The sequence below is a fragment of the Myxine glutinosa genome, chromosome 9, assembly GCF_964187855.1.
Source record: "Myxine glutinosa chromosome 9, kmMyxGlut1.1, whole genome shotgun sequence".
NCBI lineage: Eukaryota > Metazoa > Chordata > Myxini > Myxiniformes > Myxinidae > Myxine > Myxine glutinosa.
The window spans coordinates 83,141,050-83,166,357 of NC_136269.1; the positions used below are offsets into that span (position 1 = coordinate 83,141,050).

Here is a 25,308-nt window from a genome sequence, read left to right on the forward strand (position 1 = left end):
CCAGGGCCGATATCGTCTGGTGTGAACAGCCAAGGCGACGTGCCACCTCACGGTAGCTCAGTCCGCCTTGCAGCATGCCCAGGGCACGCTGCCGTTGATCCCTTGACAATCGTGGCATGTTGATTGAAATGCCAATTTTGCACTGGCCTTTTTAAAGCCAATATCAAGACATCACGTGCAGCTCATTAAAATCATCCGGTACCCCTTGGCTAATCACTGACAGTCAAAATGGCTGTTCAACAGCTGTGCTATGAAGTGACCATTGAAGGTTCAAGTGACCATCCGTGACCGTTTTGTCTGACAGTGAGGACACTATTGTCCACAAATAAGTTCACACATTTACTACACGCAGTGTTATTGTTGATATTTAAAGGTTTCAAAGGTGGTAAGTTTCTTTTGCGTTTCAGTATATATATGTGTATATATATATATATATATATATATATATGTGTATATATATATATATATATATATATATATATATATATATATATATACGTATATATATATATATATATATATATATATATATATATATATATATATATACACACACACACACACACACACATACACAACAAACAACAACAGGCATTGTAAGGCCATTTTCCCTGCGAGAGTGGGGGTAAGCCTTGCGGGCCCCATGACAATCTTCTCTATTTTGCCCTATTTTCTGCATCTCTCCTTGTTAACCCCCTTTCCCGCATTTCTTCTTCCACCACCTTTAGCCAAGTCTTTCTCGGTCTTCCCCGTCCTCTACTTCCTTCTACATTCATTTCCATCACTCTTCTCAACCAGTCACTTTTATGCTTCCTCAACACATGACCAAACCATCTCAACCTGTTTCTCTTCACAGCATCCATCACAGGCTCTATTCCCATCATCTTTCGCAATTCATCATTTGTCTTCCTCTCTCTCAACGATACTCTGCACATCCACCGAACCATTCGCATTTCCACCCTTTCCAGCCTTCGTTGCTGCTCCACATTCATTACCCATGTCTTACTCCCATAAATCATAACACTTCTCACACATGCAGCATACACCTTTCCCTTCAGCTTCAACGACACTTCCCTCCTTGTCAGCATGCCTCAGTTCCCGAAACTTCTTCCATGCACATCTCACTCGAGCAACCGTTGCCGAGTCTGATCCACCTCCATTCAGCATGTCTCCTCAGTCGGAAAATGTTTTCACACCTTCCAGCTTCATACCGTCTCCAAGATCCAACTCAACATTTCCTCCATCTGCAGCTCCCTCTGTGCACACCTTACACTTGAATGTGGCTGCCACACTGGTTGATGACCCTCTCAGACCACTACTTTTTTGATTAACCTACTCAGCGCACATTGTACATTGAATGGACTTCACTCTTACACCCTTCCTGCACACAGCACACAGCCACGTCCTAGTTCTTTCCACCTCACCACATTGCTTTAGCACATGCCATCACCTTCATCTTTCCGATATTCACCTTCAGACCTTTTGCCTCCCTACATTCCTTCCACTTGTTCATCTTCTCCTTCAGTCCATCCATACTCTCCCCAATCAACACCAGATCATGCATACAACATCTCCCACGGTAAACCTTCCTTTACGTTCTGAGCCAGCACCTCCATCACAGCTACAAATAGTAGTGGACTTAGTACCGACCCCTGATGCTCTCTCGTTAATTGCCATCACTACTCTGATCAACCATTCCTCCACTCCTAATTTCCTCAATGCCCATGTCACGACTTCACGTGGAACCCAATCAAATGCTTTCTCCAGATCAACAAAGTCAAGAAACAACTTCTTCCTCTTCTCCATGTACTCCTACAACTGCCTTACAATAACAATTGCGTCTGTCGTTCCTCTTCCTGGCATAAATCCAAACTGCATTTTGTCGATCTTCACTTTCTTCCTTATCCTCTTCTCCAACACCCTTTCCAATACCTTCATTCCATGCTAATAACTTTATCGCTCGATACGAGCCACAGTCCGGAGGGTCACCTTTCCCCTTGTACATAGGGACGAGGGTACTCAGTTCCCAATTCACTGGAATGCAGCCTTCTTTCACCACCAGATTACAGATCTCTGTCATTCTCTTCACACCCCAACTTCCCGCTGTCTTCAACATATCTCCCACGACTCCCGTCGGCCCTCCCGCTTTTCTACTCTTTATTGCTTTTATCACTTCCTCAACTTCCTTCTCAGTTATCTTCTCTGTCGGTACTAAAACTGGGTTACTCTCCATGTTGCCGACCCATTCATTCTCTGCATTCAACAGCATTTCCATATAACTCTTCCATCTCCGTTAATTCCATCCTGGTCTACAACGATTTGTCCCACTGCATCCTTCAAGCAACTCACCCCCATCACATCACACCTCTCTTTCGCGATCTGCTTTGCAATCCTGAATACCGCTCTCTGACCCTCTTCCGAATCCAAGCGTTCTCCGAACATTTTCCTACATGCCTCCTGCGCCTTTGCTACCTCTTTCTTGGCTGCCTTATAACTTTCATGCTCTACTTTTTCTGCTCCCGTACCCTTCACCTTCTGCCACTCCTTGAACTTCTTCCTCTTCTCGTCAATCCTCTTTCCAACTTCATCATCCCACCACCATGTTTCCGAGTGCCTCGGTGGTCCTTTTGTCCATCCACATACCTCACCAACGGCTCCCAACAGACTATCTTTCATTGACATCCAACCACTTTCAAGCTCAACCACATCAGCCTCCACCATACTCAGCCTCTCTTTTAATGCCTCCCTCACCGTCGCCTCTTTCAACCTCCACACCTTCATTCTCGGTTGGTACTTCACCCACCGAACTCTCCTCACACCTTTCACCCTTATGTCACAGACAACCAAGTGGTGCTGTGAAACAGCCTCCTCCCCCGGGATCACCGTTGTGTCCTGGAGGTGCCCCCTATCTCGCCTACGTACCATCAGGTAGTCAACGGTTGTCGTCGACCCACCTGATGTGTTTGTAACAAGCTTATTATCCGCTTTCTGGAACTGAGTATTACAAATCAACAAACCAGCTACATAAACAAACTCAAAATCCTTTCACCTTCTCCATTCCTCACACCATATCCGTAACCCCCATGAACTCCCTCAAAACCATCCATACTCCTTCCCACATGTCTATTTAGGTCTCCTTCTACCAAAACAACTTCCTTATCTTTCACGTTTTCCATCAGCTTCTCCATCGCACACCAGAACCTGTCCTTCTCTTCATTGCTCCGACCCACCTGCGGAGCATATCCCGAGATGACGTTCACCAAGAGCTTTCCAATCATTTTCACCATCATCAACCTATCACTCACTCTATTCACACTCACTACACTGTCGACAAACTCCTCGGAAAACAGGACACCAACACCATGCACGCCTTCCGGGCCCCCTTGCCACACAAACTTGTATTTCTGTCCCTGCCTACCCTTCACCATTCTCACACCACTTCCCTTCCATCTCGTCTCCTGCACACAACATATGTCCACTCTTCTTCTGACCAATACTTCTACCACTTCTCCTTATCTCTCTGTCATTGTCCCTACATTCCATGTCCCAAACCTCAGAAACCGATCACCACGTGGGACATCAGATGTTTCGTCGTCATAAATGGAGTGATTTCCACCCTTGCTTCAATTGGGTTCCCCACCTTTATTTTTGACGAGAGGGGGTGAGGACCCCCACGGGGTACTTCGGGCTGTACCCTGCCCATATGTGATTGTAATTGTCATGGTTCCCTTTTTGAGGCAATGTTTTATGACCGGATGAAAGAAGGCTGCATATATATATATATATATATATATATATATATATATATATATATATATTGTTGCGGATATGAGGATTGCATTTTTTTGATTGTGTTGTATTATATTGGAAATGGTGATGAACATTGTTTGAATATGGCCCCTCCTGCCTCCAGAGTTGTGTAAAGGTAAAAAGGGCGTCCCGGTAGTTATTCCATGAAACACCACATTGAAGGACACGATAAAACCCTTGTTCAGTAGCTTATATCTTATTATGTGTTTTAGGGTAAGGCCTTGTCTTCCATTAAAATAATACTCCATTGCACCGAATCAATTAAGAATAGCTCCCCTTCAATACTTCCATTTCCCAGCCAAACTCTCCATCTGCGGGTAAAGCAGTTCACAAGCGTGGGGTGCACGCCCTCTCATTTCGCTGCTATAGTGAATATGTGCTCCGTGCTCTGTTTGAACAGGAGGGGCGGGGTCGCCCGGGAGAGGCAAGCCCAGGGCGCGCCACGAAGGGCGGAGCTGTTCAGCCCCATGCCCAAATAAGGAAACAAGCCCGTGGCTCGCCACGAGGGGTGTGCCGTCGGCGCCATGCCCAAATAAGGAGACAAGCCCGTGGGATTACCATACAAGGTCACGAAACAGAGCACGGGGGGGGGAGGGCGGTACCGAAACCGAAGAGGGCGTGTCAGACCCGCGCTGAAGGTTTGGACAGAAGGGTGCGACGATCGCTGGAACAAGCTACACGAGAGATACGGCAGATGAGTCCAGGTGCGTAGGAGGGTTGGCAGTCCACCGGGAGAGAGTTCAGAGTTGCGTGAGAGATACGAAAAGCCTTTGACAAAGAGCCGCTTCAACCAGCCCCGTTTCAACCCGCCGAGTGACCCTGCCGGCGTGCGCTGTAAAGCCGAATACAAGGAGCTGCCGGCGTTCGCTGTAAAGCCGAATACAAGGAGCTCCCGGCTCCTCGCTTCCCGCCCGGAGTGGACCTGCTCGCTGTGCCCTGTGATCCCACCTGCTCATCCCTCCAAACGATTCCTACCCTTCCATCCATTTGCGTACGTGAGTTTGTTCTGTTCGTGCTGTCCTGGGTAGTAAACTAAGTCAGTATAAGCTAGTAATTTGCACTGTGTTACCTGCTTTTTCATGTCCGCTGTAAATACCCGTGACTGCTCTTTTTGCTTATGTGTGTGTAGATAATAATAAACCCCGTTACTCTTCTGTACGTCTTCTTCTTCTTCCTCTTTGCATTCGTCGTCTTAGTCTTTTCCACATTGAATATCTGTGGCGTGATACGGCCAACGTTTGGGTGAATCGGGTTTAGTCGGGGAACAACTGTTCGGTCGCGGAGCCTCCGCTCGGCAAACATACCATCCTTAACCGTGTACCGTAACAATATATACAGTGAAACCTTGACTTACGAGTTTAATTCGTTCTGTGACCGAGCTCGTAACTCAATTTGCTCGTTTCTCAAATTAAATTTCCCCATTAAAATGCATTGAAATGCTATTAATCCGTTCCAGCCCCCCAAAAACCACACCAATTTTTTTTTAAATATACAGTATATATAAAAATATCTCGCGCTTTATATTTCACCTGTATGCAGCATACAAGTTGGCAGGATGGCCTGGACTGGAGGTACGCACACTTGACTCTAAACTGTCCAGCCTGGGTTTGAATCCCGACCCAGCTATAACCTGTCATGGGTGAATCACAGGCAGGGTGATTCATCAATGTGTGTACCGCTAAACTGGGCGCCCCGTTTGCGTCCCATTAGTTGTTGGATGTTAAGGATCTCACCGTGTTTTCCACAAAGAGAAGGCGAGCTATCGCCGGCACTCTGAACAAGTTGTGGCCTGGCATGCTCTTCTCCTCTGCCGTTATATACGTCCTCCTCGGCATCTTTTTCCAGAAGAGCCCTGTCTCGTCACAGTTGAAGATTTGCTGGGGGATGTATCGTTCGGCTTCTATCATTTCGGCAAAAGTTATAATAAAATCTAACCAAAATGTTAACAAGTACACATACATTCAAAGTACACCGCCCCATGCCAAATAATTAAATATGCTGCAGCGCGGCATTGCCGGGGCGCCTCCGGCGCCCGGCAATACCGCAGTGCAGCTCATTAAGGCTGCATTGGGAGGGAGAGGTGTACACTAATTGATTGATTAATTGTATAATTAAAATCAATAAAAGATTATCACAAAATATTTTCATAATCAATTGGCTAATCGCATAACTAAACCACTAGTGCTTCATCCGAAGATGTATCTTTTAGAAATTTAATTAAATAAGTCATTTATAAAAAATTAAATAATTAATTGATTACTCAATAAATAATTAATCGATTAATCAATAAATAATTAATAGATGAAATGATTAATCAATAAATCAAAAATATCCTTGATAGCCACATCACTTGGTCACTCATGTCCAAATATTAGCTTCCCAGCTCAAAAGGTGCCTGAGATATTGGCCAAATGAGAAAGAAAATAAATAAATGATTAATAATGAAAATAAATAAATAATAATCATAAAAAAATTAAATTATTAATCAATTTGGTCAGAGAACACATAAACTACCACTATTTCATCAGAATCTGTAACTTTAAAAAAAAAAATTTTTTTGTCATTAATCGAATAATTAAATAATTAATCGATTAATTGATTAATTAATAAATCAAAAATATCCTTTGCAGCCAAATCACCTGGTCATTGGCATGTCCAAATATCAGCTTCCTAACTCAAAAGGTGCCTGAGTTAATAATGGTCAGAAGAGAAATGAAATTTAATTAATTAAATAAGTACTTAATTAAACGCTAATAATTAAATAACTCCTCAATTAATTGATTATTCAAAAAACAAAAAATACCGTATTTGACAAAGGACTTGCTCACTACTGTGCCGAAATTTCAGCTTCCTAGCTCAAAGGATGGCTGAGATATCGCCCGGACAACCAAGAAAGAAAACAAACAAACAACCAGAGTGAAAACTGAGTACTCTCTTTCAGCGTGCGTCACTGCCGAGCCCCCTTTGGTGCCCGGCAATGACGATTTGCAATGCCTGGAGATGGCATAGGAAAGGAGCGGTGTACAATAAACATTTAAATATTTAAACATTAAAACATTTAAAACATTTTAAAATGTAATAAAAATAACCAAAATGCGAAAACAAAGCAGCAGCGATATACGGCAGAGATGCTTGCACGGCAAGATAACCACGTGACCGGAACCCACTTGGTGGCGGGTGGCGTAAGCTCCAAAATAACCAAAATGCGAAAACAAAGCAGCAGCGATATACGGCAGAGATGCTTGCACGGCAAGCTAACCACGTGACCGGAACCCACTTGGTGGCGGGTGGCGTAAGCTCGTAACTCAGATCTCGGCTCGCATCTCAAAGCAATAAACCGCCCGAGCGACGGCTCGTATCTCGGAAAACTCGTAAGTTGGTGCACTCGTAAGTCAAGGTTTCACTGTATGTATATATGTCGGATTGGGACTTAGGACTTGGGACTCGGAGGACTCAGAAGAAAGGAGCAACGGATATATTTATTGGAACTCGAGTACACAAGCTTGAGGACAGCAAAGTTGTATTGAAACTCACAAAGAATGACCAACAGTACAACAAGATGCTCTGAAATAATTCAATTAACATTGCTTTATATAAGGAAAGTCAGGGGTGGAGTTAGCTCACAAGACACAGAGACAGAATGGGCTCATTGGGCCTCCCACCATAGTCCCATCCTGTTGTTCAGTTAATTAAAGGAAGTTCATCCAAGGCCAGTCATGGGTTAGCTCTGATAAGGAGATGGTCAGCATTATGTGGCAACATGTTTACAACTTTCTTGTATAGAAGCTAGCTTGGGAAAGTACAAAGGGAGTGGACACTCATAAAACTGTCAGCTTGCAAGATAATGGAAAAGTCAGGAGAAAGGCAAAGAGAGATAACAGTTGCCTCCAAGGCCTGGGAAGGGGAACTAGAGATTGTGCCCACGCAGGCCAGAGCTCACAGGCAGAGAACTCCTTATTAGGATATTACACATCCTCAATGCACAAGAAAGAACTCAGTATCATGAAAGAGTACAGTAGCAAGTCAAAACAAAACATATAATTGGTTATACTTGGTAATTGGTAAAGCAGCAAGGATATACAAAGGGGGAGGGGCATTACAGCTCCCTACATACCGCCCTTTTGGATCTAAGATACAAAGTTATCTACGAGCCAATCAAAGGCCTTTATTTCAAACAAAACAGAAAAATCATTCAACATATCACGCGAAGGCAGCCCCGTAAGAATGTCCCGTACCAAAGCACCACACAAACTCAGTAGGATGATTCGCGTCTGTATGTGAGTATGCAATGTAAGGCCGTAAAAGCAGAGTGATCAAATGGCACACAAAATCCACCAAGAGAGGTGGAAGAGACAGTGTAAAGGATTCGCTAAACGTAACGTACCGCACGAATGCACCCCAGTGAGCATGTCCCGTACCCCCGTACCGCACAGCGCACTCAGCAGGGTGATCCGCGGGTGTGTGGGTGCAAGTGGGTGTAAGTGGATGTATGATGTAAGGCAGGTGTAGATGGGTGTATGAGGTGAGACCGTAGAGACATGAAGATCGAATAGCGCGCCAAATCCACAACGAAGACCTCTGGTTCCACCGGGGTCCACACCCAGGAAGATCTCCGACCCACCCTTGGTCCACAGAGGTGCAGCCGGACTCCTCCCCAACTGGAGCTCGCCCAGGCTTCCCCAAGTGAAATCCTTGTAGATCTTCAGCGCTCAATCGATATTCATGTTCATGAGGTCTCTTACGTGCTGGTGATCTGGGGAAGACACAACATCGTCAGTATCAGGTGGCTCAAACCTATGGCCATGAAATAAAGCATAACGATCCAAAGGTGGGAGAGAAACTTCCTTTGGATCAAAGTCGAGATCGTCCGAGGCGATGCTGCTTGCTTCGCTGTTATCCACGGGCGAATCTCCAAAACAATCAGACTCGGAACTCAGAGTATTTTCACGATCGAGTTCCTCTCCATCCGGGCTTGGGTTCACAGCTGGGTCCAAATCCCGGACTGGGTCAGTGGCGTTTGATTCACTGTGGGCTTGTGAGACATGGGGAGGCAAAGCCTGCATTGAAATATAAACATCAGTCGGGGACCCTCGCAAGTGGCCCACATCATCATTGGTAACATCATCAGTAACATTATTCTCAGGTGGCGTAGGCCTGCGGCTTGGACGGCCACCCATAGTCATAGCCACGGCATGGCATATCGTGAAGAAACGAGAGGAATCCTTCAGGAAATCGTCGATTTCTTCATTCGATGTGTCGGGGCCCAGTTTAAACGGCCTCCTGGCAGCCTGAAATGCTTCGAGGTCCGCATAAGTGTACTCGACATCATTATCGGTGATACCAACAATGGAAGAACAATCTTCGGAAGCGGAGATCTCATTGTCGCGGCCCAGTGGCTCGTCCGGGTCGTCGTTCCAGGATCCGCGGTCTACAGTCACGTCGATGGCCAGTGTGTCATCTGGATCCGCGGTCAGCTTTTCAAGCATCACCATGGCCTTTTCTGTTGTCGTCTTCAGTGTCCATCCTGTGGAAAACTTCCTCACACATGCAAGGACTAAAGCCTTGATTATCACACAACAAACCACGATTCCAAGGACTATTGCCAAGGCGGTTAGTACCCACTTTACAATTGTGCCTGTCCACCCTTTGAACCAGTCGGTAAGCCACTGGTGGGAGGCTTCCCGATCCAGTCGATCCCTTGTCAATGAGTGAGCGCTTTCCCTTAACGTTATAATAGCAGCACTGACACCCTGTGAGGGGTCAGGAATAAAAGTGCAACATTTACCCTCAATTATCCCACATACCCCTCCTCGTTCTGCCAATAGCATATCTAATGCAACCCTATTTTGCATAACCATTGTACGCAGATGGACAACTGTGTCCAACATTTCGTCGTGTGCTGTAGCGGTGGCGTTGGCCACAGTTTCTAAGATTAACGCAATTTTGTCAATGCGGTAACTGCTCATGACCGTCCCAGCCCATGGGAAAAAGAAACTAACGGCCTTCTCCCAATCAGCGCCATGTAAGGTGGTGGTGCCGTCGTCGTTCCAATGGGTGCTTCGTTGTGTCCTTATGAGTGCGGGGGTATTATGCAAGTGTTGTCGCATTTCCATTTCTGGGAAAACTGATCCTAAATAGCAACGTCCTCCCCAATTATCAGGTAAATATGGGTAAGCTTTGTTCCCGCATACAAACATGGTTCCGTGTGGAGCCACTAAATGAGTGGTCATGCAAGTGCGACGGTCTGCGATAGTGTTTGTTCCGTTTACCCCCTCCCATGCCAACTGGAGGTGTGTGAGATTATGTAAGGGCGAACTCGTAACATTTACTAACAGCATGTGTTTCCCTTCCCTAGGGTCCGCGAGGAGGGTAGCTCTACACACAGATTTGCCTACCGTTATTTGGCCCTTTCCTTCTAAGCAGAGAGCCCCCCTAGCCGGTTTAACCCAAACCGGCGCCGGACGTTCCTCAAAGTGTTGGGACTGGATGGGGGGCGAGTACTGGAAAACTCGTTTACACGCAGTTCCGTCAGAACCTTGGCTTGTCAGGGTTGTACTAAGGCATTTGGTGTCTAGTGGCTTTGAGCACAAATCATTGAGTGATAGGGGTAACGCTACCATTGGTATTCCTGTTGTGCTGGTGCGGGGAAGGTGCATACACATCCAACACCGTGTCCTATTCTGTAATGTGGCCATATGCCGTGCGACCTTCCAGTATGTGTTCTCCTCTGGCTTCTTTCTTACTTCCTGGGCAGGCGGAGTCTTAATGACGTAAGCGGCGCAACTAGGTCGAAGGTAAGATGTGGTTCCATTTGGGATTGTCGTGCGAGGGGGCCATATTCCACATTCAAGTATCATTGTTGTATCCGGACCAATGGGGGCATAATGCAACAAGAGGGTAGTATTCTCAACACCCTTGCCCCATCCATATCCTCGGGCATGTCGGCCGCTTATGTCCCCATATGTTCCATTTTCCACTTTCCTAATCTTAGTCAGGACTAGGCGTGTGCTTGTCATGCGTGCCTGCGGTGTGTTATTGTGTACCACTATAGCTTCCGCCCATCTTACAGATAACCACTTAAAGCTCATTTCCAGGTTGCAGCAATTCACCGCTATTTTGTCTCCCCAGTTAGCCGTTATATACTTGACGGGGTAGAGGGAAAATGCTGAATAGTTGTCGGGTCCTGGGTACTTGGGGAGGTCCTTTCTCAGTCGCTCAAAGTTCAAGAGCCTATCTCCGGCAGGGGGTTTGAGGCAGCTACCCAGAATTCCCATCATCATGACCGTCATCGCCGCCCTTAGGAGACTGTGGTGCCCTAGGCGATGCATTGTCTTCGGCAGTGTGAGGTGCGGTGTCTTCAGCAGTGAGGGGTGCGGTGTCTTGTGTGACTTGTGGTGCGGGAATGGACAACTTACAATGGGTCGCGTGGATCCACGAAGGTTTACCCTCGCAGAAGACTGCCGTCGGTGTGACTAGTAGCACCTGGAATGGTCCCTTCCAGCGTGGCTCCAAAGCAGCCTTGCGGGTGAAGTGCTTTACAAGCACCCAGTCGCCGGCCTGGAATTTGTGGATGGCGTGGCCTATTGGTTCAGGCAGCGCCTCTCGTACTCGAGCATGGATGCTGCGTGCCACATTCGACAAGCCTATGCAAAATCTCAAAAGCATGTCATCCATTACTGGCAAAGCAAGGGTGGACATGTCTGTTGGTGCTGAAACGGGCAAGCTCATAGGTCGTCCCATTAATATTTCGTGGGGGGAAAGGCCCGTAGTGCGACCCGGGGTGGAACGAATGCTCATCAATGCAAGCGGAAGAGCCTCTGGCCACCTCAAGCCTGTGTCTGCGCAAAGTTTCGCTAGTTTATTCTTTAAAGTCTTGTTCGTTCGTTCCACAAGTCCTGAGGACTGTGGGTGGTAGACGCAATGGAAGGATTGTTTAACGCCCAACGCCTTCAGGATGCCCTTAACCACCTGCGCCGTGAAATGGCCCCCTTGATCTGACGAAATTATCTGGGGAATGCCAAATCTGCACATAAAATCCCGCACGAGGCGCTTCACTACTGTCGGAGCATCGGACTTGACGCATGGGTATGCTTCGACCCATTTGGTGAACGTATCTACGATTACCAACACATAGCGAAACGACATGCTTGGTTCCAATTCTGTAAAATCGAACTCGATAGTTGCGAACGGCCCACTTGGCGGGGGCCGTCCCCCATCATGTGCGTGTCTCGGTGGCGCCCCTCTATTGTGTTGCTGGCAGACCACACACGATCGGCACACTTCGGATACAATCCGTGACAGTCCTGGCGCTGCCCAAGTGTAGTCTATCTGTCCCATCACCCCCCTCTGGCACACATGACCATTCTGATGAGCCATGCGTGCCAGCCAAGGCAGTAAAGCCTGGGGTGCTATAGGTTTTTCATCAAGGGTCCACATTTCCCCTGGCCCAGGGCGTATCGCTCCTCGTTTGAGCCAGACCTCGTGTTCGGCCGTCGGTGCAGCATTTTGCAAATTTATGATATCGTCCTTAGTTGGTGTGGCGGGTGGTCCCGCAGTCGGTATGTCAACGATCTGTGCGGCTGTCTTCTGTGCTCGTGTTACCATCGGCATGTTGCGTTCTATCTGTTGGTTGGCGGCCTTTCCTGCCGCCTCGTCCGCCCTTGCATTGCCCCGGGCGACGTCAGTGTCCGCCCTTTGGTGGCCACGACACTTAATTACCGCGATAGCGCGGGGAAGTAAAATACTTCGGAGGAGCCCTTCTACCAACGCGCCATTCTTTATCACTGAACCGGCAGATGTGAGAAAACCTCTCATCTTCCAGATGGCTCCTTTATCGTGGACTACGCCGTGAGCGTAGGCCGAATCTGTGTAAATGTTGACGGCAAGGCCTTCCGCCAAGCTGCACGCTCTGGTCAAGGCGCACAGCTCCGCCTGCTGTGCGGAAAATGTAGGTGGAAGACGCCCGCTCTCTACCGTTTCGCTATCCGAGCACACGGCGTACCCGGACAACAGAGACCCGTCCCATGCGCGCCTAGCTGATCCATCGACATAATATGTACAGTCGGGATATTCTAAGGGATTGTCCTTTAAATCCGATCGCACCGTGGAGACTAGCTGCACAACGTCGGTGCACACATGAGGTTCGCCCTCCTCAGGAGTGGGCATCAGTGAGGCTGGGTTGAGCGTCGTGCAACGTTCGATCGTGATGTTGGCTGCAGTGATCAGTGCGGATTCGTATTGCATTAATCTAGTGTTAGACAAATGCTGTGTGCTTCGCTGTAACAACAGCGAAGTGACGCAATGTGGTACCCGTAGCGTTACTGGGTGTCCCATAACAATGTCCGCTGTTCTTTCTACTGCGTACCTGGCCGCTGCCACGGCTTGCAAGCACACCGGAAACCCTTGTTCGACCGGGTCTAACTTTTTACTAAAGTAGGCCACCGGCCGCTCCTTATCCCCATGGGTCTGTGTCAAAACTGACTGGGCGAAACCTCCCACGGCGTGAGTGTAAAGGGTAAATGGTTTCGCATAATCCGGGAGTCCTAATGACGGTGCCGTAACCAGCGCCTGTTTCAGCCCGTCAAAACCTCGCCTCATTTCTGGTGTCCATACCAATTCGTCCGAGGCGGTTGATCTGGTTGCCTCGTATAGTGGCTTAGCTAGCAGCGCAAAATCAAGTATCCAAGTGCGGCAATATCCCGTCATACCTAGGAAGCGCAGCAGTTGCCGTTGCGAGTAAGGGCGAGGCAGCTCCATAATAGCGGTCACTCGTCCAGCATCCAATTCTCGTTTTCCGTGCGAAATGGCGTGTCCCAAGTAAGTTACAACCTGCCGCACAAACTGAAGTTTTGGTCTGCCTACTTTGTGGCCTTTGGCCGCCAAGGCCTTTAATAGGGCCAAAGAATCCATTTCGCATGCCTCCTTTGAAGGGGAGCAAATCAACAAATCGTCAACGTATTGCAGCAACACTGACCCTCCCTTCAATTCCACATCCGCCAGGTCGCGGTGCAGCGCCCGGGAAAACAGAGTGGGGCTATCTGAAAACCCCTGAGGTAGTACTGTCCAAGTATACTGGCGCCCCCTATGGGTGAAAGCGAACAAGTATTGTGACTCAGGCGCGATGGGCACAGAGAAAAACGCAGAACAAAGGTCGATGACCGTGAAGTATGTTGCGTCCGGCGGAATTGACATCATGAGGGTTTCTCCGTTTGGAACTAGTGGGTGTATACCCTGTATCACCTTGTTCACCTCCCTTAAATCCTGTACAAACCTCCATTTGTCCTTTGACGGCTTTTTAACTGGCAAAATTGGTGTATTACATGGGCTGTTAGTTTCCACGATAATCTTCTGTTCCACTAGGGATTGAATCACTGGTGCTATGCCTACGTCGGCCTCAGGTCGTAGCTTATACTGTTTTACATTTGGCAAGCGCATCCCCGGCTGCACTGCTATCACTAGAGGTTCGGCGTCTCGCATCCGTCCAACCTCACCGTCGCTTTTGGGCCATAAATTGTCTGGCACCTCCGCTAGGAGGTAATCTGACTCACCCGGGTCCGTCAGCACTGCCCTCATGGCATAGGTGCCCTTAGGAGGCAACTCTGTTGCTTCGAACGTTCCATCCCTCCGTTGTGTCTTGAAGTCAATTGAGAACCCTTCGCCATTTTGGAGCCGTTTCAAAGTCCAGCGGCCCTTCTTACTCCGATAACCTTGTAGGGGAACTTCTCGTAACCTCCCTACCATCCAACCTACACTTTCCGGCGGCCACCCCTTGGCAGTAGTGAGGGTAACATGGGCGGCCGCTCCTTCGGGGTATTGGGTCAACGCACGCTGACTCGAGGTTAGGACTGCCTCAATTCCTATTCCCTCGCGGCCGATCCACATCCGTGATAAGTGTATAGGCGTGCGTTCGCCCAGCTTTTCCTTAACCTTCTCTCGATAATTCTCATCGTCGCCCGTTGCATCATAGTACGCAGTGCAATGGGGTGGATTATCCTTTAAGGTTTTTATCGAAATTTCGTGCAGTTGTAGCCAATCTCGCAGAACTGCATTGTCCAAACACACATTATCTATGATATGCGTCCAGGTAGCCAGAGCCCATTCATCCATGCGCCACCAATACACGGTGGGGCCGGGCCGAGACAATGCTGTCATTACCAAGTCGCGTTTAGATTCCGCGACGTCTACAAAAACTCCCTCCTCGGTACATGAGATTTGACAGCCCAAACGGCACAATAAATCCCGTCCCAACAAATTCGTCGGGGCGGTAGTGGTCATCAAGAAAGCATGTTTAGCCTCCAGCGGGCCGCATGTTACTCGCACTTCCTCCGAAATAGGAAGCGCTTGGGGTAAACCCGAAACACCCAGTATTTGAACGTTCCTGGCCGTAGGGCGCAAAGAGGGCAATTGCCCCTTGTTAATTGTGCTGCGAGTCGCACCCGTATCTACGAGGAATTCTAATGGTCTTCCCTCCACGTCCAACATCATGGTTGGTTCCTCTGCCGGTGTCATGGTCAAGAGAGGACACTCCTTGGGCGACTCGCCAGCGTCCCGTCAATAGGCCCCTCTATTGTATTGGGGCTGAAACCCCTTACGAGCCTTTGGGCAATCACGTATCCAGTGTCCCATCTGCTTGCAATAATGGCACGGTTCCTGCGGAACCGGTGGTGCGGAGGGCATAGGTCGTCCCTCTACAGCGCCCCTTCCGCCCTGCCGGCGTTCTGGCGGCCCCCAATGTAACTGGTTCACTGGTTGCCACTGCGGCGGGGCCCGAGGCGGGGCCCAGTTCCCCCTTGGTCCGTTCTGCATCCCACTATTGGGGGGTGGTCCGGGGTTTTGGAGAAGGGGTCTTGGTGGATACCAATTTTGGGGAGGGGGCCCTTGCACATTCCAAGTTTGAGGGTTTTGAGGAGGAAGGGGAAGAGGGGGAGGTATTGTCCATTGTTGTTTCACCTCGTTCATATTAATTAGTCCAAAATCTTCCTCAGTACAACCGTCGCAGTTTTCATTTTCGTTGTGGATCCACTCTCCGTTGGGGAATTGGCCCTTATAGAAAAGAGGATAACAACTCCTCCTATGTTCCTCTGGACCTCGAACAGGTCCCCACTTCTGGCACTGTTCGTGTATGTAGTTCTGACTCTGATCCCCTTTTTTATTTTGGTTAAATTGAGCCCGTTTCTCCTGGACGAACATTTGCAATATTTCCTCCTTAATATCCTTCTTCTCCTCTAAGGAGGAGCCCGGGCATTGTTCCAGTTTGTCGCATAATTCGTTGGTTGTCATTCCCTTCCAGCCGAAGAGGACGGTCTGTACCTGTTTCTTTAATACCGGCCGAAGCCCCTCGATTAGATATTGATTTACCAATGGTTGAGGTAGCCCTACCAGCTGCATCGGACCCAGTCCTCCCCAGCGCGCAATGGCCTTTTCCAACCTTTCTCGGTACTCTCCAATTGGTTCTCCTGCCTTTTGTTTTATGGCCCCAATTTTTCCCCAATCCGGACCCCCTGCTGGCAACAGCGCATGTTCGATGGCACCCAGCAGCCGGACCTTCAGTGCATCCCATTGCACTAGTGTTATCTGGGGGTTTGCACCCACCGCCCTTGGATCGGCCGGCGGCCAGTGTGCCCTTAGTCTAGCCCTTTCCCATACTTTGGGTGGGAGCACGGATACTCCCATATGAGTTATGTCTCGATAGTCGCACTCGCCAGCTATAAACCAATTCGACATGGTCGGCACTATCTGCCGTGGATCCTCAATAAGCAAATGTTGAATCCTTTCCCGCATTACAGTTAAAGAGGATTCCTTCCATGGTACCCTTTCTCGAACCCCCTGTCCTTGAGCGTCAACTCCGATAACTTGTACGGGGCACAATGTTTTTCTTCCCTCTTTTTCCTGGCATTCCAATGGGGTAGTTTGTGAGGTCCTTTTCCCCTTACAACCTACCAGTGAGGGGTATAACCCATCCGGTCCTATCGGTGGCGGGAACCCTGCGATGTCGGTCCCGTCATCTATTCCGTTAGCCCCGAGTTGTGCAAACGGTCTTCCCTGGCTCGGGTGGTTCTGGGGTATCTGGGGCGCGATGGTAGCGGGGTTATAGGGAGGTGGTGGCGGGGGCGCAGAAAGGATAGGTGGTGCCTGAAACCCCGGGACAGGGTTTAGGTCTGGGGCTGGGGAGGGTAGATTGGTCGCTACCTCCCCTCTCGCGGGGTCTGGGTTTTCAACGAGCGGCATCAGTCGCGCGTTTGCCTGTTTTTCTATTTCCTTAAGCGCTTCATCCTGTGCCTTATTCGCCTGTTTCCTCAAACCCTTAAGTTTTGTTACCTCACCAGCCAAGCTGGCCTGTTTCGACTTTGCGTGTCGCTTCATCGCTTCTTCCTTCCACCAGCCAAAGACTTTCCAGTAGTCCGGCGGGAAGTGTTTCGTGGTCTGTTCAAACTTGTCTAATGTCTCATACAACACGTCCAATTTTTCCAGCGCAAAAGACCCTCCTTCGGGCCATGGTTCTCCTAAATCCTTCGTCAGCGCAACCCATGACTTCCCTGGTCTCACAGCAGCATAGCCATGCCTCTGAAACATAAAAAATGCTGGGGTATGTCTAAGCGGTTCACCTGCCTTTACTGTCTTATTACCCATACTGTTACCCATCCTAAGAAACCTTAGTTTACCGACGTAGCCTTGTACTCGTGAGGATCTCCCGCCTCGCGGCACAGCTACACTACCTAACTCTGAGAGGCTCGCAGCCTTGTACCCGTGAGGTTCGCCCGCCTCGCGTGGTACGGCCGCGCTACCTACTCTCCTGAGAGGCTCGTCCGCCTACACAGCCGTCTATCCTATACTTACTGCACTTTCCTGGCGTCCTACGCCCTTATAACACTCTAATCTTACTTAAAATCCCGACGTCTCCCGGGTAGGCCTCGGATCGGGCCGCCGCCCTTATCCTTACCCTCACAACCCAGAGATCTATTACCCCTTAACCTCAGGCGCCCAACGTGGGGCACTTTCCCTTACGTAACGTTACCCTAACGAGTCCATAAACAATCAGTTGCTCCAGGACCCAAGCGGTCCGTAATTAAATTTAGGTTCGTGGAACAGGTATGAGCAGGGAACGGAACAAACGGCAACCGAGCAAGAGAGAGAGTGGGTTACAATTTGGACTGACCCCCAGGCTAAAAAGGAAAAACAAAAGAAAACCACAGCTCACCTGACCCGGATCAATTGCCAGCTGGTCTCTCACCACTCCCTTGCCTGGGACCGCGTCCCGGACTGCCCAGACTGATCCCACCGCTGCCACCACTTGTCGGATTGGGACTTAGGACTTGGGACTCAGAGGACTCAGAAGAAAGGAGCAACGGATATATTTATTGGAACTCGAGTACCCAAGCTTGAGGACAGCAAAGTTGTATTGAAACTCACAAAGAATGACCAACAGTACAACAAGATGCTCTGAAATAATTCAATTAACATTGCTTTATCTATCTATAATTCCAGTAATCTCTGTCTGTCTGTACGTTTGTCTGTGACCGCTGTTTCTCGACAACCACGGGTCCGATATACTTTTAACTTGCCAGGTATATTGCTGGGGACCCGAGGATGTGCCTTTTCAAGGTTTCATATTAATCGGACAATTACTTACCGAGCTATGTCCAAAAAACGATTCAACCAATCAGAGAGCAGCGAACGATCGCGTGTGCCGAACGTGGCGGGCACACTCTGCCTCGGATGGCACATTTGAGAGCGTATTCATTTATTTCACGTTTGCAAACTATGTTGGCGTTAAACTATGTTTTACAACTAATAAAAACGAATTTGCGATTCATTCGCTTTCCTGCGCGTTTGTGCACGCGATGGCGATTTCTTTACCAAACTCCGGAAGCCGTTCGCTTTGGACCAAACCATTGCATGTAAATAGAGGGGGGGGATTGTCACCGTACTCGCAAGCCGTTCGCTTTGGACCAAACCATTTCATGTAAATAGAGGGGGGGGGGATATAATTTTAGATATATATATAGTACGGGCATGCCCTAGTATAAGGAAAGTCAGGGGTGGAGTTAGCTCACAAGACACAGAGACAGAATGGGCTCATTGGGCCTCCCACCATAGTCCCATCCTGTTGTTCAGTTAATTAAAGGAAGTTCATCCAAGGCCAGTCATGGGTTAGCTCTGATAAGGAGATGGTCAGCATTATGTGGCAACATGTTTACAACTTTCTTGTATAGAAGCTAGCTTGGGAAAGTACAAAGGGAGTGGACACTCATAAAACTGTCAGCTTGCAAGATAATGGAAAAGTCAGGAGAAAGGCAAAGAGAGATAACAGTTGCCTCCAAGGCCTGGGAAGGGGAACTAGAGATTGTGCCCACGCAGGCCAGAGCTCACAGGCAGAGAACTCCTTATTAGGATATTACACATCCTCAATGCACAAGAAAGAACTCAGTATCATGAAAGAGTACAGTAGCAAGTCAAAACAAAACATATAATTGGTTATACTTGGTAATTGGTAAAGCAGCAAGGATATACAAAGGGGGAGGGGCATTACAGCTCCCTATATATATATATATATATATATATATATATATATATATATATATATATATATATATGTCTATATATATTGTTACAGATACGACTTTGATGGTATGGTGGGCCGAGCGGGATGGCCGCCGTATCCGTACAAGTTACCCGATTGTGCCCGAATGTTGACTAATCGCGCTACGCTGGCTCAATAGGAAAGAAAAAGAAGACACCCGGCTGGATTACAATCACACAATACGACACCAGGGATACGGTTCTCAAAGGTTGTTATTACAATTGCGGAAGGTTTAGATTACAGGGACAAGAGGGAAACATAGGAAGGTGGGCACTTAAACACACTTATATTATCCCCGGACAGACGACAGGTAAACGCGGGACAAGGCTCACTCACACGGGGTTTGATGGCCAGGAAAGGGGGTAGCGATCGCTCCAGGTGCACCTGGCTCAGGGACAGAATCACGTACGGTGGTGTCCAGAGATGCGTGAAGGTATCACAGCGCTTGTGGGTCGCGACTTTGGTCTCAAGCTGGGGAGGTCGCTCAGCGCTCGGGAGGGTGGCGTCTTTTCCTTCCAAGCTCGGGGCGCATCTGACGTCACGTCCGGCGCGGGGCCGCGTATATCCGGCGGGGAGTCACGCCCTCGCTCGTTAGCTCCGCCCCATATGGCATCGGCCCATGGCTTCTCATTGGGTGCGGGGGTTACCGGCTCCGCCCTTGACGAGGGGCCGACAGGGAGCCCCCTTCTGGGTAACCCCGTCGAGCACATGTTCAATGGCGGCCAACCGAGCCGGAGTGAGGACGCAAAGCCGCTGTTGTTGTGGTTGTTGTTGGAGCTTGAGATGATGGGAAGAGATGCGGGGAGGTATGGGAAGGTCCTAAACTCCTACTGGTGCCATATCATCACATTCTGGTGCAACGAAGAGTCATAATTAATGGAAACAAGTCCTTAACTGACATAGATTAAGAATAACTAGCAAGATGTCCTATAATTGTCTACGTGTGGTGCGGGGGACCTGGGCACGACATTTAATGGGGGAATGAAGGGGAAGATCGGCTCTAATGGGTGTTGTTTACAGACAATGGGACTAGGGAATGGGGTAAGGGGAGAGTTGGGGAGTATCGGAGAAGATAGGGGAATATTTACAAGCGGATATGGAGGTCAAATTCCATATTCGCAACATTGCACCCTTCTCTACCCTCGGGGCGTCCCGACCCGATAAATTTTTACCTACTTTAGTGTGGCACGCAATGTAGTTCCCTCTACTATTAACTCTACCCTGAGTGCGACAGTTTTATAGATATTCACAAATGAGTAAATATGTCCCCCTGCGACGTTGCACCCTTCTCCTCACAGAAACACACCCACAGGATAACCGAATCCGGAAAGAATTCTCAAACTAAACATACAGCCGGTAGGGAGCATTATTTACAAGACTACGCTGCTATTTACACTACGATCCAGGACCTGTCTTTGGAGGAACACATGCAGATGTTATGCATAGAGAGAGCGCGCTTGCCAACATCGATACACCAACCCACGAGTGCTCTGTGGCCGACGGCCTTTAATAACGTGCAGAGCACCCTTTCCCGGCATCAAGAGCACCACCCCACCACCAATCGGTGCAGTCACCATTGTTCATTGGAATAAAAATAACTTCAACAACCCCTAACCCTGCAGGTGTCTCTTGCTCTTCTTGTGGTGCACTTGGTGTCAACTAAAAGTGGTTCACCTGTATGGCATAGGTGCCACGTTGACCCATAGGTCCATCCCCGGGTGGTGCTTGGCCGCAAACGAACTGCGGTCCATTGTGGGTGGCCACAAACATTGCGGTCCATATGGTGTATCGATCCAGGCAGCCAACAGCGAAAGTGCAGGCCCACAACTGCGTAGCCAGCACCTCTCTCTCCTCTCTCTCTACCCCAAAGCCAGATCCTCGGAGGTGGGAGACAAAAGAAGAAACAAGTGAGTAAGGTGGTAAGGGCGCAAAAGTGCACGCAATGTAAGGTGATGCACACTGGGGGCACATGGGAACCAGGTGAGACAGGTACGTTCCTATCGTACGCCCCCCCCACCAGGTAACCTACATGGCCCCTCCCTTACCCCTTACTGTATCAACAAAACACAACACTACCCATAAACATCTACTTTACAAATCCACAAACATCCCTACTGTCTTCCCCGTTCCTCCCATATACCAAATTCGTCTTCTCTCCCTCCTAACCAATCAAATTTGCCATTTTCAACTCTCATCAAAATTTGCCATTTTCAACTCAACATCAAAATTTGCCATCACCAATTCATCATCAGTCCCTCCTAGGGAGGGAGAGATGGAATCACCCCAATGTCTCATCCACGTCGTGATGCGTCTCACAAATCCAACAGCAATTCTCATTTCTGCAACACAAACAAAGAAAACACAGGTGTGGAGTCATCATCATCACCACAGGCAAGTGGCTGCGTATGGTGCGACAGGTTCATCAATCCTAACTATCTCCTAAATGACTTTAACAACTTTACACTACCCGGGGTCTCTCTCCGGCCAAACCATTGGCCCTCTTACACTATGGGTTCTAAAAACCAATTCCCATTGGCCAAACTGTGGTGCTCTTCAATTTGGGGTCTCACTCCCCCGATTCATCTCCCGGTGCCCTCGCACAATTTCTGGGCTGCGGCGTGTACCTCTCCCAGTGGGTCTACCCACCTGCACACCTCCACCACTGCAGTTGCCTCCGAGCTTACCTGCTCCTTACCCTAACCTAACTACCTGGGGAAGGCCCTCTGGCACTCTCCCCACTCGGTGCCCTCTCTGGCACTGGGCTACCCGGGTCCATCCTCCGGATCCTCGGGCCCCATCCACAACTCTACCGGCTCCCAGAGCCCACCTGCGGCCTCACCTGGCCGACATCCTCACAGTGGTGGAGTGCCCAACCAACTACACACACTAACAGGCTACACGCCCAGCCATTTCCACAACACTAATGCACCCATTCACAACACCATTCTGCAACCGCACCACAAATGCCAATATTCAACCACAATTTACCTGCACCCTCTACCTAACACTTACACTACCCGCCCCGGGTGCTCGTGAAAGGGGTCCACTCTTCCCCCATCCACACCTTCGCACCATGCACACCACTCCGTACCACTCACTCCAACTCTCTCCACACACCTGTACCTGCACACCTGTGCTCTCACACCTGGTGCCACCTGCACCCTTCTCTCCCCAAGCGCATTCGCGCTGATCCACACACTCACTACTCATACACTGCTCCACACACCTGTCCAGTTGCACACCTGTGCAATCACACTTGTTCAATCCTCACACACACAGCATCATCTCAGCTAACTACTCCCTTCTGAAACTCGCGCTTCCCAGTCGTCCCTTTAAACTATTGCGCTCCCACGTCATTATCATCCATACTAATCTACCTGCGTCCCCACTACAGGTATCAGTCACTAACTAACCTTAACGTTACCTAATGTCAATCTCTTCTGGATCCCTACAATATAACCTAACCCACCCGGGCTAGTTTTCACTGCCATACACCCCATAAACTATAGCTCCTTTGCCCCACTCATGGGAAGGATGGTGGATTTGCCATCCCACCACATCGGGGGTCTCTCACTACCAATTTTGCACATCAAATTTCAATAAATCAAAAATTTGCCAATCATCTGCCAATCACTGTACCATTACCAATCATCACTCTGCCAATCCTTTGCCAATCATCAAATTTTGTTTTTCTCTAATTTTGGGTCCAAAACACTAACCTCATCACCCAGTCGACTCACTAATACCTCTCGGTGCGCCAATCCCTGTCCAAAGCCCGGCTTCGTAAAGCCAAGCAATGGATGCTGGTTGTTTTGTGCCAGCGGCTGGATGCGTCCGGCATTCGGGGCAGGGACGGGGGCTTACCCGGGCCGAGATCCCACGCATCACCTCGGCGTGGAGCCATCCAATGTCCCGATCTCGACCTGCCGGCACGTCTCACCAAAAAGTGGTCGCCATGACGACCCTTTCTATCGGGCTGCCAGCTCCGCCTAGTGGAGCCTGGACGCGGCCGTTCAAAGCGAGGCCCGGCACGCACCGAGGGCCTGCTTCGGCTAAAAGTCGCTCTAACCTCTAACCCGTGTAACGTCGATGCTTCACCTGGACGCTTACACCCCGCAGCCCGTTCCTTGCTCACACATCCAGCCGTCTCCATGCTCCTCGTCGTACCTTTCCTTACACACCAAGGTACTCTCATTCCACTCACAGACTTGGTCACACACCTGACCACCGAACACTTTGGCACACATTCGTTGGTCGCACACCTCACCAAAACACCTCTTCGCGCCCCCTCCTCGGTCACCTCCTCTGTGACAATCACAGGTGTGCCCTCATTCGCACACCCAACCACGTGCCTCACCACCAACTCCAGCGTGCATTCCCACTCACGCTCTACCATTCCAGGTGTGCATCCTTCCATCCCAGGTGTACATCCTCGCTCACCTGTCACAACTAACTCACGCTCCATGTCACTCTCACTACTTTCACCTCCATTCCTGACAGCGCACTCACCCTTACTCTTGACAGCACACTCTTTCCCCATGCACCTGTCCGTCACACACCTTTCTCGCGCACACTCCTGCGCACACTCTCCCGTCACACCCTCTGTAACACTCCCCACAGGTGGACACTCTTCCTTACTTCTGACAGCGCACTCTTTCCTCATGCACCTGTCCGTCACACACCTTTCTCGCGCACACTCCTGCGCACACTCTCCCGTCACACCCTCTGTAACACTCACCACCCCGCGCTTCCACGTGCTCCCTCGCACACGCGCTACGACCGACTCACTCTCGCCAGCACACTCAATCCTTGGCACACACTTTTTCCTCACACACCCCAGAGTCGGACTTTCTCGCACACCTCCTTTTTCGCACACCAGACCTGTCGCACACTTCACCAACGGCCTCTCACGAACACCCGGGTCTATCTCGACCCCCAAGCTTATTAAATCCCCTGGCGCATCATACGCACGACCATATTGGTCACCACTTACACCGGGTCCTCTTCCTCTTCGCTTCTCCTCCATCACCTGCGAATCCCTCATCCGGTTAATGAGCACGTCATCACGATCCAAACACAGACTTTGGACCAATTCTTTTATCTCCTCTTTTATTTCTTTCTTATCCCCTCTCCGTCGCTTCTTAATTTCGCTCATCCCTTCTTCCACTTCTTCTAATTTGTGCTTCACCTCTTTTATTCCCCGGTACGTCTCCTCAAGCTCGTCCTCCAAGGCTACCTTGACCGTTTCCATGTGCGTCCTCACCTGCCGGTCCTTCGTCTCCATAACCTCTATCACCTCGTCCAGCCTCGTTGTCAGTCCCTCACGTACCATCTGACATTCCCTCTTCGTCGCTACCAAGTCATCTTTTAGTTCTTTCTGTGTCGCTTTCAACCCTCCTAATACCGCAGTGTTCCTTTGAACCTGCTCCACTAACTCCGTCTGTCCCACCGTCAGCTGCTCCACCTCCTGCGTCAGGTCCTCTATGCCCCCTTGTAACTTTACAGTCCCCTTTCTCACCTCCTTTTCCATGTGCTCCTTACAGTGCCTCACCTCCTCGCGCACTCCTCCGACCTCCTCACTCACTCCTCTTCTGATCTCCTCTCCCATCACTTGCATCTCCTGCCCAGATGCCACCCTCATCTGCTCCATTTCCTCTCTGTGAGCATCCAGTTTGGTCTCTACCCCCATTCTGACCCCCTCTATCTGCTGCTCCATTTGTTTAACTTCCCTTTCCGCTTGGTCCCTCATGTCCCTCAATTTGCCTTCCATACTGTTTTCTAACCCCTCTAACCCTTTTTGCATCCCTTCCATTTGATTCTCTTGAGCGGCCATTCTGTTTTCTACCCCCTCTAACCCATGTTTCACCTCTTTTATCCCGTTGTCTAACCCCTCAAATTTCTTTTCTAATCCCTCACCG

General features: G+C 49.3%; 1 protein-coding gene across 1 annotated transcript in view; it reads right to left on the reverse strand.

Annotated features, from left to right (window-relative positions):
- LOC137417302 (vacuolar protein sorting-associated protein 4A) overlaps window positions 1–21,156 on the reverse strand; it is a 297,125-nt gene extending 275,969 nt beyond the window's left edge. The window contains exon 1 of the mRNA XM_078784477.1: window positions 21,065–21,156. Coding sequence (XP_078640603.1) covers window positions 21,065–21,141 — 77 coding nt within the window. The 5' untranslated portion in view covers window positions 21,142–21,156. The remainder of the gene's footprint in view (window positions 1–21,064) is intronic.
- Window positions 21,157–25,308: the final 4,152 nt, after the last annotated feature.